This window comes from Egretta garzetta, unplaced genomic scaffold (assembly GCF_000687185.1).
Source record: "Egretta garzetta isolate BGI_Z169 unplaced genomic scaffold, ASM68718v1 scaffold788, whole genome shotgun sequence".
In the NCBI taxonomy this organism is placed as follows: Eukaryota; Metazoa; Chordata; class Aves; order Pelecaniformes; family Ardeidae; genus Egretta; species Egretta garzetta.
Genome location: NW_009260668.1, coordinates 292,739 through 306,068, shown reverse-complemented (window position 1 = coordinate 306,068; position 13,330 = coordinate 292,739). Strand labels below are relative to the sequence as shown.

The following is a 13,330-nucleotide window of genomic DNA, read 5'->3' as shown; positions in this document are numbered from 1 at the left end:
AGGGAGGTTATCCTCCCCCTCTACTCTGCCCTGGTGAGACCTCACCTGGAGTACTGTGTCCAGTTCTGGGCTCCCCAGTTCAAGAAAGATGAGGAACTCCTAGAGAGTCCAGAGGAGAGCAACTAGGATGGTAAAGGGACTGGAGCACCTCCCGTACGAGGAAAGGCTGAGAGAGTTGGGCTTGTTCAGCCTGAAAAAGAGAAGACTGAGAGGGGACCTTATCAACACATACAAATATCTTTAAGGGCGGAAGTCACGAGGATGGAAGCAGTCTGTTTGCAGTGGTGTCCAGCGACAGGACTAGGGGCAATGGGTGCAAACTGAGACATAAGAGGTTTCAGTTGAATATGAGGAAAAACTTCTTTACTCTGAGGGTGACAGAGCACTGGAACAGGCTGCCCAGGGAGGTTGTGGAGTCTCCTTCTCTGGAGATATTCAAAGCCCGCCTGGATGAAGTCCTGTGTAACATGCTCTAGGAGAGCCTGCTTTAGCAGGGGTGTTGGACTAGATGATCTCCTGAGGTCCCTTCCAACCCTTGCGATTCTGTGATTCTGTGATTCTGTGCTGTCATGGGAGGAGTGTCACAGCTATGGATATATGAAATCCCACTTTAAAAATAGTTTCTTCCTCCTTGCTTGGGCTCCTTATTAAATGTGGGTTACAGAAATCTCACTAGCATGATCAGTAAAAATGATCTGATCTTAAAGTAGGCACAGCATATCAAAGAATGAATGAATTGTTCTTTTGTGAGTGTTACACTTCAGTATAAATAACATTCCTCCTTCTTGGTTATTGCCTTCTCCCTTATTAAATGTGCTTTTAAAGAACACTCATTTCATGGCAGCCTTCATTTTCCTACACTGATCAGGTTAAGCTTTTTTTATGTGCTTGTGCAAAATAGTCCTTCTCTGTTCCTCATCTTTTTATATTTTATTTTTTCTGTAGCATTTAATTTTGAGCACAGATAACTGAAATCCAAGGTACAGGTGAGACTGTGTCTGTGCTCTTGTAGTTATCACACTGATACTTCTTTACCTCTTCTGGAGACTGATTTCAGGACACATCCTTGAACTGTGTTTGTTTTTTTCATAGATCTGTCTTCTATGTTAACAGTACATACTTCTCCTTCTTAGCTGATTCCAACTAATAAGCTCTCATCTTTTTGTAAACTTTTTTATTAGTCTCTGAATGCATGCCTTTATGTACTACATTTCTCCCAAATTCTGGTGGGTTTAAGAGAGTCCCACAGGATGGCCCATATTTCAGTGGGTACTCTCAGGCTGCTTGAGACAGATAGAAAGTTTTGTTCTTCAGATTCAGAGAAAGAATTTAAACTTTGGTTGTCTTCACTTCAAAATGCTTTAACCAGATTACAGATTGATTTGAGTGCCTCTCCCCCTTTGTTGCAATGGTTCTGCTCACAATAAGTGATTATTCACTGAGGCAAGTTCTTGAACTTGATTCTTCCACACTGCACTGTATGCTGCTTTTGAGCTGCTGCATTTCTCTCTGGTCCAAGAACAGATAGTTTTCCACAAGATGATACCTTCCAATGACAGACTGTTTCACGAAAATCCTTCTTGGGCTCTAATCAACATATTAACTTGTTTTATGCTAAAAAGTTATCTCTTCAGCAAGAAGGCTGGAACTGTGTTTTAAAAACTTGAGATGCTGCATAATCTGTGTCTAATAAAGCATGTATTCAGTGAGCGTTATATCTGATCCTATTCAGCCTATTCAGTAAAACAGATTTCACAGGATACTTATTATGCCTTTAAAGGGGATGATTTAGAAACATGAGCAAGATGCTGTGCTCCAGACCTCTACAATGAAAAACTAAAACACCTGTGGTAGATTGTGGCCTAAACATATTTGTATGAATTTTTGCCCTTTTTTCGGTGAAATGTTTTACTCTTTGCTAATAACCTAATGAATTTGAATGTGGGTGTCTGTCAGCAAGCAATATACTAAGGTGCTGGCAGAAATGCCAGTAATCCTTCATAGTGTTCTTACATTGCTTTGTTAAAAGTCAAATTTTAACCATTCCTGCATCTAAATGATCAGACTAAATGAAAATTCTGTGTTGCTAGTAAATAAATACTAAATTAAATGTAGAATAGCAAATACTCATGCCATCATATTCAGTTCAGGCAGGATTGCTCACCGCCTTATTGTCACTTGATTAATTTGTATTTTAGGTCTGAGGTTTGAAAAAACAGTGAATTGACTCCTGCTTTCATAGAACTTCTACTCACACTTCCCTCTTTTTAAGGGAAGACTCAGTGATTTCTTAACTTAAAACTTCTTGAGCATCCAAATTTCTTAGAAATCCATGGAATTAAAATCCGCTTGTGTTGATACAGAACATCTTATACATGAGGACTTGGGTGTGTCAGCCTTTCAGTAAAATCTGAAAGAAGTCTGGTGGATGTTTTATACAAAGCATCAGAAGTATGCAGCATCAGAACAACTGGATTTTGAGATGCACTGTAGCTTGGAGTGGGACTAAATACAGATTAGTGGGATGAGTCTGGGTTATTTCTGAATGGACAGCCTAACAGATATCGGTGAGCTACGTGCACTGTAGGAGTCTCTCCGCAGTCGGGGTAGGCTGAGAATATAAGTTGCAGAACACAAAGGGGAAAAAAAAAAAAATCTTGGTTTTCTCCAGCCTTCTGTTTACTTTCTATTTCTTTCCTCTCTATCCTGGTGAAATGCTTTTTGTATTCTTAGCCACTTTGTGTGCATCTCTTGCAGCAAAATACATGGGATTTTCTTTGCATGCCATTTCTTACAGATCTTAAAATATACCTTTTCTGTAGGTACCTAAGAAACACATTATGTGTGTATATGCATGTGTATTTTGGTAGTGCTTACTCACTTTTAGAGGCTCCTAGTCAATATCATAGATGCATATTTAAATATTATCATTAATGAATATAAGAATAATATGTGTTCAGTTTTCTGGCCAACACCACAGCCTCTGATCTTTCTTATGTATTAAAAACTTACCCAGATTGGACAATCAAATGTATGACTAGAGACAGGATGCATTATCTAAGTAGTTTGCAATCCAGAAAAACTGAATTTACCAAGGCATTAGCTGCTTCTTCAGAAATAGGGGAAGAAAACTTTATCAACAGATTTTATCATTGTTACCCCTCTGTCTTTCCATTTTCCTTTAAAGATGAACAGATACAATGCTGAGTAGAGACAGATGAACAATGAACTGTTTGGCATTAAAGATAAGTAAGGTATTGGTGGTTGGGGGAACGTAAAAGTCCTTATTAGGGAAGAAAGCCCACAGGGTTCCCAACTGAACTGGTAAGAAACATTCTGTCTAGCTGCAATGAACACACCTATTGGTTTTGCGTGTTTCCAGCTCTAACAGTAAAATTACTAAGGTCTAATACACCTCCAAATTTTTAGTTTCATTAAAAAAAAAAAATCATCATCATTGTGGTCAGCTCTGTTTGAATTAAGATTGTCTCAAGTACTTCAAAACTGTGTTAGGTCACAAAAATTACCTAGAACAATCATTCAGCATTGTCAGGCCAGTTCAGGACATGTAGCAGAAGCATCTAGATAACCAGATACTGTTTTTCGTGTTTGTGCAAATCCAAGCACTAGTTGAAAAATTTCTTCTGTTACAGAGGTGCTGGAATTTGCAGTGCGTATAAATGGTGATAATTGTAGTAACCACTGACAGTTAATCAGCTATGTCACAGAGATAGGACCTATTGCAGAAGTTGCAGTGCAGCCTATCCTGGAACCAGTAAATCTTCTCCTTAATGTTTAGGTATGTCTTATGTTGATATCAGAAACAAACTGACTAAGTATGTGCTGGATGAGCAGACAGTGAGGTGGGCTGAAAACTGGCTGAACAGCCAGGTCCAGAGGGTGGTGGTCAGTGGCATGAAGTCTAGTTGGAGGCCAGTAACTAGTGGTGTACCCCAGGGGTCAGTATGGGGTGTGGTCTTGGTCAATGTCTTCATTAATGATCTAGATGATGGGGCAGAGTGTACCCTTGGCTAGTCTGCTGGTGATACAGAACTGGGAGAAGTGGTTGATAAACCAGAGGGTCATGCTGCCATCCAGAGGGATGTCGACAGGCTGGAGAAATGGGGTGACAGGAGCCTTATGAAATTCAACAAGAAGTGCAAAGTCCTGCACCTGGAGAGGAAATGAGCCACCAACATGCCCTTGCCACAAAGGCGGCAAATGGGTATCCTGGGCTGCATTCGGAGGAGCGTTGCCAGCAGATCAAGGGAGGCGAACCTTCCCCCCTACTCAGCACTGGTGAGGCCACACCTGAAGTGCTGGGTCCGGTTCTGGGCTCCCCAGTACAAGAGAGACGTGGACATACCGGAGAGAGTCCAGCAAAGGGCCACAAAGGTGATTAAGGGACTGGAACATCTCTCCTATGAGGAAAGGCTGAGAGAGCTGGGACTGGAAAAGAGAAAGCTGAGGGGGCATCTCATTAATGTATATTTTTGCATATCTGAAGGGAGGGTGCAAAGAAGAGGGAGCCAGGCTCTTTTCAGTGGTGCCCAGTGATGGGACCAGAGGTAACGGGCATAAACTGAAACACAAGAGATTCCCTCTGAACATCAGAAAACACTTTTTCACTGTGAGGGTGACCGAGCACTGGCACGGGTTGCCCAGGGAGGCTGTGGAGCCTCCATCCTCAGAGATATTCAAAAGCCATTTGGACACGGTCCTGGGCAGCTGGCTCTAAGTGGCCCTGCTTGACCAGGAGAGTTGGACCACATGACCTCCAGAGGTCCTTTCCAACTGCAACTATCATGTGCTGCTGAAATAGTTCTGGTCTCCTAGTAGCCTGAGATTTTAAGTGCTTTCATCCTCCTGGAGTGGATCAGCATATGTAATAGGAGTCTGTGATATCTGTATCTAGGGATGGATATTAGATATTACTGAAAAATACTGTAGTGCTGTAATTTGCAATTTGGTTGTTCTTCTGTATATGTCACATATATACAAGATACATTGTGGAGCTCTGCAAATGTTTCACTGAACACATCAGTATTTTATAAACATTAATGTTATGGTTTGATCTGCGCAGTGACGCCAGCTGAAATATGTTCTCACAGTGACTTTTCTAATGTGCTTACTCAATAGGTAAAACGTTCTAGGAGTAAAGGAGGACTGGCTGGGCCTGATGGTACAAAGTCAGTGTTTGGACAGATGTGTGCTAAAATGAGTTCCTTTAGCCCTGATAGCCTTCTGCTTCCTCAGGTGTGTAGGCAGAGGAAGGTGCTTAAAATGTTAGGAAGCAAAAAAGCCTTTTAAAATTATTTTTATAAAAAACTTCAAGATTAGTGCAAATGTGTCTGTAATTGTCCTCAAATTCTAGGGACAACTCTTCTGATTACAGCAAACATTCTGCAAAACCTAAACCTGTTTTTCGGCTGTCTGAATTGATAAATAGTCCTGCCTAGCTGGTTTTACTCTGGTTTTACTGTTAGTTTTTTGTTTGCCTTTTTTTGTTTTGTTTTTTTTTGTTTTGTTTTTTTTCCCACATATTGCTTTGAGCTTTTTGATGAAAAATATTTTAGATTGAAAAGCCATTCTGTCTACTGTAGGATATATAAAATACATCCACTTTAAAATGTTACTTAGGAATTGGGTTGCTTTGACTTTCTTTTTCTACCTCTTCTATTTTATTTTGCTTAGAGTATAACACAAAAATGTTTGTTACAGTCTGGCAAAATAGTATTTTTGACACTGTGGTATATTGCATAATCTTATAAATAATATGATTTACAATGAACTGGAAATATCCAAATATAAAGCAAAACATAAAGGGTTTTCATATGAACAGATATGACAGTGTAGCTTCTAGTAAACTTCTGTTTACTCAGTCATCCCTGTGGAAGGAAATACAGTTTATTTCAGTACTTGATTTATTTTTAAAAGAACATTTAATAATTTTGAGCCTTTTTTCTTCTCCAAGGTGAATCTGTGGATGATTGCGGTGGAGGTTATAGCGAATCAATAGCAGAAATGTGCGAGGAGCTTCAGAATGGGCTGACCCCTCTGTTAATTGTAACACCAAATGGAAGAGATGAATCTGGAGCAAACAGAGATTGTTTCCTATTAAATCCTGCTGCCAAGTCCCTCTTACATATGAATATGTTTCGTTTTCTTGGTAATTTCATAGCAACATTATGACATTCTACTTGCATTACACGATCAAATTATTTGGAATCTAACAAAAAAAAAAAATTAAAAATACTATGTTCAAACTTACAGGTGTACTTTTGGGCATTGCTATCCGGACTGGCAGCCCTCTAAGCCTCAACCTGGCTGAACCAGTGTGGAAACAGCTTGCAGGAATGAACCTAACAATTGCTGATCTCAGTGAGGTAAGTATGAAGTTTCTGAGTAGGATATAACTTACAGAAGACAAACAGACTCTAGCATAAATTTTTTTCCAGTGAGTGGCTTCCCTGGTTTCTGTATATTTGTATTTTGACTGGCCTTTTACATTTTGACCCAGTATATGAGGATGACTTGTACTCACTGTTAAAACTGTAAATTTACAAGTCATTCAAAAGTAGTTAAATAAGCTATTTGAGCATTGAGTTAAATAAGCATTCTCAAATCGTCTCGTGGGTTTGGTCAGACAAACATTTGTGGTCGAACTCCTACTTTCCAGTAGACTTTTCTGTAGCTGTTGCTGTCTGTTTTGCCAAGATGTAGTAACTGATTGGGTGCACACGCCTACACTGTTTTGAAATAAAAGGAAATGACTTCAAACTACTACTGAAAATAGTTTGTGCCCACATACTGAACATCACAAACTTTCAATTTCTGTTTACTGAGCTCAGTAAATGTGGAGTAAGAGCTAGGTCTTTATTACAAAGACGAATTCCTTCTCAAATACTGTCACATAGAAATGTACTCAGTAAAAGCATTGAGTCATTTACTTGTCAGTAAGGGGATTCCTTTTGTACCAAAACCAGCATTGGACTTTGTAGATGTGATTATGGTTTTAAGCTTTAAATCCGTTTTTTTTATAATACAGTTTCTTGGCAAATGCTCCCCCAAAGGATTGAAATCTAGAACACATGCACTCTCCACATCCCAGCATAATGAAATTTTGTGCCAAATACTAAGGTATTTTATGGCTTTGAAATTCAGTAAGTGGGTTATGGTCAGACATTTGACGATGCTTTTGGTAGATGACATGATGTGCTGCTTTTGGTATGCAAGAGACGCTGTTGTGTAGTGCCAGTAAACTGACTAACTTGGGTTTGTTGTTTTCGAAAGGTTGATAAAGATTTTATTCCGGGGCTTATGTACATTCGAGACAACGAAGCTACTTCAGAAGAGTTTGAAGCTATGAGCCTCCCATTCACTGTGCCTAATGCAAGTGGTCAGGATATTCAGTTGAGTTCCAAGTACACCCATATTACACTGGATAATAGAGCTGAATATGTGAGGCTGGCAATAAACTACAGGTTTGTTGAATAAGTCATTCAAATTATTGTCATGAATAAGTATTTCCTTTTTAAAAATAATGTAAAAGCTTTTAAACAATGCACTACTTTAACCTCTTCTGTACAAGTATTCTAATACTTTCATGTGATTACAGTGTTGATTTTCTGATTTCTTTTAATTTCTCCAAGGAGAAAAGATTAAACTTAATTTTTAAGAAACAAAATAAACTAGCAGGTATGGCTCTAGATTTTAATAGCTGTCCTGCAGTTTTGGCAGCCAGTTTTACAGGTGGAGAAATGCCCCATCCATCTAGTTCTTCCTATGTAATAAAGTAGTAGGCTTGATCATTAAGTCTTTGTGAAGAGAGCTTAGATGTAGTACTACTGCTCCCACAGTCTTTCATATCATCAGTTGTAGTCAAGGGTGGTCCCAGATGAATTCTTACTATTATTACCTAAGTTGGAATACCTAAGGAATACACAAAACAAAATGTTCATTTCCCTGGACACTGTAAAATAAGTCTGACATCTATGTGCAGACAAGGAAATTCACCCACAGGTGCCAAAAGCTGAACATTGCAGTGCGATCGGTGGGAAAAAAATTGTTCAGGATTTGAGAAGACAGGCCTTTGGTTACTTAAATACCTAGATACCATCTATGAAGCAACCATAGGCATCTTGTTATACGAAGCAGTGGGCCTACTGCCTATTGAACTATGGGAATTTAGATAATTTGGACAAGAAACTGATTCATAGTTGGTTTAGTCTCCCTCCATAGTAAACTGTTTTAGAGAGTGCTTGAGCAAGACTGTATCATTGCTATATACTTGCTCATTAGTCTGTAGTTGTAGTGTCTGCCAGCAACTACTTGAATTACAGTCTTTGTTGTGTTGGTATTTTTTTTTTCTGTAAATGGTTATGAACCAATACTTGAGTCTATTTTTGACAGCAGAGAGGAATTTCATTTGGAATGGATAAATGATATGTCTGTAAAAAATGTTACATTGCCTCGCAGAAATGGTTTTGTTCTCTTGCCAGTTCTGGCTATCCTCAAAGGACATGAACAATTCTAAAGCATGTTCCAGTTAAAAGCCCTTTGGGAGAAACATTTACGTGTTTAGATTAAGTATCAAATTTTTTAATTATGAGAACCCCTTGAGAGAAAAACTAGCACCTGAATAGAATCCATGTGAAAAAGTAGATGCATGAGACCATGTTTGTCCTGACATCTTTGTTTATTTTGGTGATAACAAGCCTGAGGACAGGACTTGTCAATGATGTGAATCTCTGCTCTGAAGATCTGTGTAAAACATCTCAGAAATTATTTGACAGGAAAAAAAATGCAAACCACAAATGATGGGTGGCAGCAGAAGCAGCAGTGTGTTAGACTTACCTGTGTCTGTCTTGAAACACAACTCCTGTCCTCAGACATCATGGTTTAGCTCAGACCCATTTTTCTTTTACCATAATGTCTGTCTAGTGTTGGGACTGTTTGAGGGCAGAGTTTCAAAGCACAGCCATTCTTTTCCCAAGAGCATGTTGTTTCCAAATGGGGTATTGGTTTGTTTTTGCCAGGCACAGCACTGGGAATAAAACATCCTAAACACTGGGAGGAATCCCTCCATACTGAGCTTGCTGTGCAATATGAATTGTAGAAACTGGTGTAAGTTAAGTATCTTGTGTGATAAATGTTTATTAATGTTCCTTCGCACATAGCTGGAGACTTGAGGAGAATGCTTAGAGTTTCTTTGATACTACAGTAGTTGCTAGAAATAATTGCTAGAAACGGCATTCATAGAAATTCTGAAAATGTGTCTCTGCAGACTTCACGAATTTGACGAACAAGTTGCAGCAGTTCGTGAGGGGATGGCCCGCGTTGATCCAGTTCCTCTACTCTCGCTGTTTACAGGATATGAACTGGAAACTATGGTATCAATTTCTGTTTTGCTACCTCTGTCAGACTAACTTGGAGTGAGATTCTTCACTTATCTTACTAATCCAAAACCCACCTTAGATACTATTTACAATGCATGCTCTGTGATTGCGAACATTTTGTCCAAGGAAAGACTAGAAAATGTTTACTTGCCCGCTTGGTGTTAATAAGGTTATTTTGATATAGCTAAGCAGTGATGTAATGAATTATTTCTGGAAGAAACAAATGAACAAAGCCAAAAAACCCCAGAAAACAGGGACCTAGGAGGTGATTTGGAGATACTCATCGCAAGTAAAAGGTTTAATTCTTTATGCGATTCAGGAATATGAAAGAAGATTCATTATTGTCCTCTGATGGGAAGATGTATATTTAGTATTATTGTAATAGAAGACTGTGCACAGCACTTCAAATATTTGAATGTTCATTTTGTCGGCGTAAAAGCTGATTAAATATTTTAGATGAATGGAGGGAACAAATTGCCTGTAATAGATTTGATCAGAGTTTTATAGCCTATCACTATATTTTATTTTTCAGGTATGTGGAAGCCCAGATATTCCACTTCATCTTCTGAAATCTGTAGCAACTTACAAAGGCATTGAACCAACTGCTTCCTTGATACAGTGGTTCTGGGAAGTGATGGAATCCTTCTCCAATACAGAGCGATCTCTCTTCCTGCGCTTTGTGTGGGGCAGAACAAGGCTGCCCAGGACTATTGCAGACTTTAGAGGGAGGGACTTTGTTATTCAGGTAAGGTGTATGGGATGGGGTGTGGGATTTTTATTTTAAAAAGCTGGTAATGAAGAAGTAGTAGCATGACATAACAAGAGAACAGGCTGGTTTCATTAAACTGTTTGTGCAGCATTACATTGTAGATTTGACAGTGCAAGAGACCTATAATGCATGTAAATATTTTTCTCTCTTGACTTGGGCAAGTGGATATTAATTTCATTTCCCAGCCATTTGCTTCTCTGGATTTTAATAGTTTATCACTGTCAGTTGTCAGCTGGTTTTGCTGGCATTTATTTGGCATTTCATTCAGCTCAGTAATCATTTCAGCTAAATTAAAACCCCACAATCTTCAAATCATATTTTGGTATTTGCTGAAGTAATATAATCATTTTCAGGTTGTTCCCAACCCCATATTCATAATGAAAGAAGCTCATAGGTGTCTGTTTTTATTTGTGTACTTAGTGTAGGGGAAACGGATCTGGTCTTTTTATTGTTCTTTTAAGAAACTTCAGCCTCAGAATCACAAATCTAATGTGCTGTTAAAAAAAATTCTCAAGTATTATTGTGAGATTTATTTGTGGTTTGGACAATGAATCAAAAATACTATGCTTTTTGTTGTCAACAGGTATTGGATAAGTACAATCCTCCAGACCACTTCCTTCCCGAGTCATACACTTGCTTCTTTCTCCTGAAGCTGCCCAGGTATTCCTGTAAGCAAGTACTAGAGGAAAAACTGAAGTATGCCATTCACTTCTGCAAGTCTATAGACACTGATGATTATGCCCGGATAGCACTGACCGGAGAGCCAGCGGCTGATGACAGTAGTGATGATTCTGATAATGAAGATGCAGATTCCTTTGCTTCAGATTCTACGCAGGACTACTTAACAGGACATTAAAAAAATAATATAAGGGATAGTTGTCAGAAGCACTGAGGCGAAATGCCAAAATGACAGTGAAGCCAAGGACAGTTTAGGTCTCAGAATATAGAGCATTTAGTCAGAGGGATGGCAATCTTCTGAACCTGGGGAAAGTGTGTTTGCTACTCACAGTAGGAATTAAGGGTTACAGCTTAAACCATCAGCTTAGAATAAATGGCACAGTATATGGGCATTTAACATTTATTTTAAGAACAGAGAGTGGCCCCCCCATAATGCTGCACTACATTTAGAACCTTTGTGTTTACTGAAGTGTTGTAAATGTTTATATAAATACGGTAGTGCAGCATCCAAAAGGCAGCGAAACCTTTAAATTGTGGGTGCAATAGGTTTTTTTCATATTAAGTGTTGTGTTCTGTGCATCTTCTTGATTGTATATTGGAAATACTGTGCAACAACTGAATAGTATTATAAATATTTCAATTAACTTTACTAGAAGTTTGTTAAAAAATTTTGAACATTGGATTAACATTATTCCTTGAAATTCTTCTATAGATAATAAAAATGGCTAATAGTTTCACCTCCACCCCTGGTTTGTATATTTTAGCTTACGCATTATTTATCTCAAATTTGATACCTTTCTGTGAACAGCATCATAATTCTTATCATGGAAAGTGTACTGTACATAATTTGTGCCATGTAAATGCAAAAGTTATAATTTCCCTCCAAATAAAAATTCTGACACAGAAAAAAATAGTATGTTGTTTTTTAATGGCGATGCAGCTGTTAGGCGGGGTGAACACTGCGGTGGCTCTGCTAAGAAATGTTTCTGCAACATACAGCTGTTGACCAAGTGTTGCTGGTGCCGCTCCACCAAGGTGTGGCTGTGGTATGTTCTGCCTGTGGCAATGCACCAGAGCTATAGTAAACTCAGAGCAAGTCTGCACAGCACGTTAGTGGTAGCGATTGGGTACACTTTGCTTATGCAGTCGTCCCTCATGCTACTGTCGTCAGCAATGGTAAATTTGTTCTTGGGCACCTGGGGAAAAAATTGCTTTTGAGGAAGTGTAAGGGACAGATGTCTTCAAGCACCTGAATGTGAGTAGAAGAGTATGATGACACTTGTGTAACATACCATCTCTGAGAAAATCAGGTCATTTTACAAGGCCTGATCACGAAACGTCATGCATCCAGAGTAGTCTGTTGGAATAACTCATTGAAGTCAAGTGGCGTTCGGGCGGGTATTTGGCATTTACTACATAGACAGTGTATGCGCTAGTTTTTCAAAGTAGGAAAATAAGATTTAGTTGTGCCAAGGCACTAATATTTTACTTTCAAGTCCAGTAGAAGGTGATGTCGTGCCATTTCTTCACTAACTCTTAGGATAGGTATATGTGAATATTTAACATTTTACAGAGTTGATCCCTTTTTTATAGTGTGTGCATTTGACTTACATTCCAGCTTCTGTAAATTTAAGTATTAACTGTGGTTGTGAAATTGGTCTTCCCGAGACATACTTGGTATTTCAAAATAGTGGTAAAACTACCTATTTGTTGTTACGATGTCAGAGTTTTGAAATTCATGAGCTTTAGAGGCCTCTCTTGTGCTGAAGATCTCTTGCAATAAATGCTCCTGTCCCAGTCCTCTGTCTCGCTGGAGATTCCAGAAGTCAGGTCTGTGCCCTGTCCTCCAGACTTTCTGTCTGCTGATGGAAAAAAAGCCGAGTCTTTTTTGAGCTTTAAAAAAGAGGCAAACCCCCAAAACCTTAAGCAACCTCTTTTATCTTTACTGCTGAATTGAATTTCTCCTGAGGTAAAGAGTGGAGAATCTGGTACAGAAGTGCTCATGTCATGGTCTGCCATCCTTTGCCATGGTAACACCAGAACTCTGTAGGCATCGAGCTTGATCAAAGAGATTCTGCAGTCAGCTTTTCAGGAGATGTGATGGATGAGTCATGCCCAAAGCCACAAGCCCAAGGACTGAGACGCGTTCAGTTGCTGTTCTTTAATTTCAACCCCCATTCCATGAGCATATGAACTACTATAGCACAGAGAAATTTCCTAACTTGCTTAGGAATCATAGAATCATAGAATCACTTTGGTTGGAAAAGACCTTTGAGATCATCGAGTCCAACCTTTAACCCAACCCTGACATCCCACCACTAAACCATGTCCCTAAGCACCTCATCTATCCTGCTTTTAAATACCTCCAGGGAGGAGGACTCGACCACCTCCCTGGGCAGTCCATTCCAATGCTTGAAAACCCTTTCAGTGAAGAATTTTTTCCTAATGTCTAGCCTAAAACTGCGCTGGCACAGCTTCAAACCCT

The 13,330-nt window shown here is 39.1% G+C and overlaps 1 protein-coding gene across 1 annotated transcript in view; it reads left to right on the top strand.

Moving 5' to 3' along the window:
- HERC2 (HECT and RLD domain containing E3 ubiquitin protein ligase 2) overlaps positions 1 to 11,744 on the top strand; it is a 117,577-nt gene extending 105,833 nt beyond the window's left edge. The window contains exons 86-92 of the mRNA XM_009645649.2: positions 5,140 to 5,260; positions 5,957 to 6,169; positions 6,274 to 6,386; positions 7,294 to 7,484; positions 9,287 to 9,392; positions 9,931 to 10,143; positions 10,751 to 11,744. Coding sequence (XP_009643944.1) covers positions 5,140 to 5,260; positions 5,957 to 6,169; positions 6,274 to 6,386; positions 7,294 to 7,484; positions 9,287 to 9,392; positions 9,931 to 10,143; positions 10,751 to 11,023 — 1,230 coding nt within the window. The 3' untranslated portion in view covers positions 11,024 to 11,744. The remainder of the gene's footprint in view (positions 1 to 5,139; positions 5,261 to 5,956; positions 6,170 to 6,273; positions 6,387 to 7,293; positions 7,485 to 9,286; positions 9,393 to 9,930; positions 10,144 to 10,750) is intronic.
- The last annotated feature ends 1,586 nt before the right edge of the window (positions 11,745 to 13,330 follow it).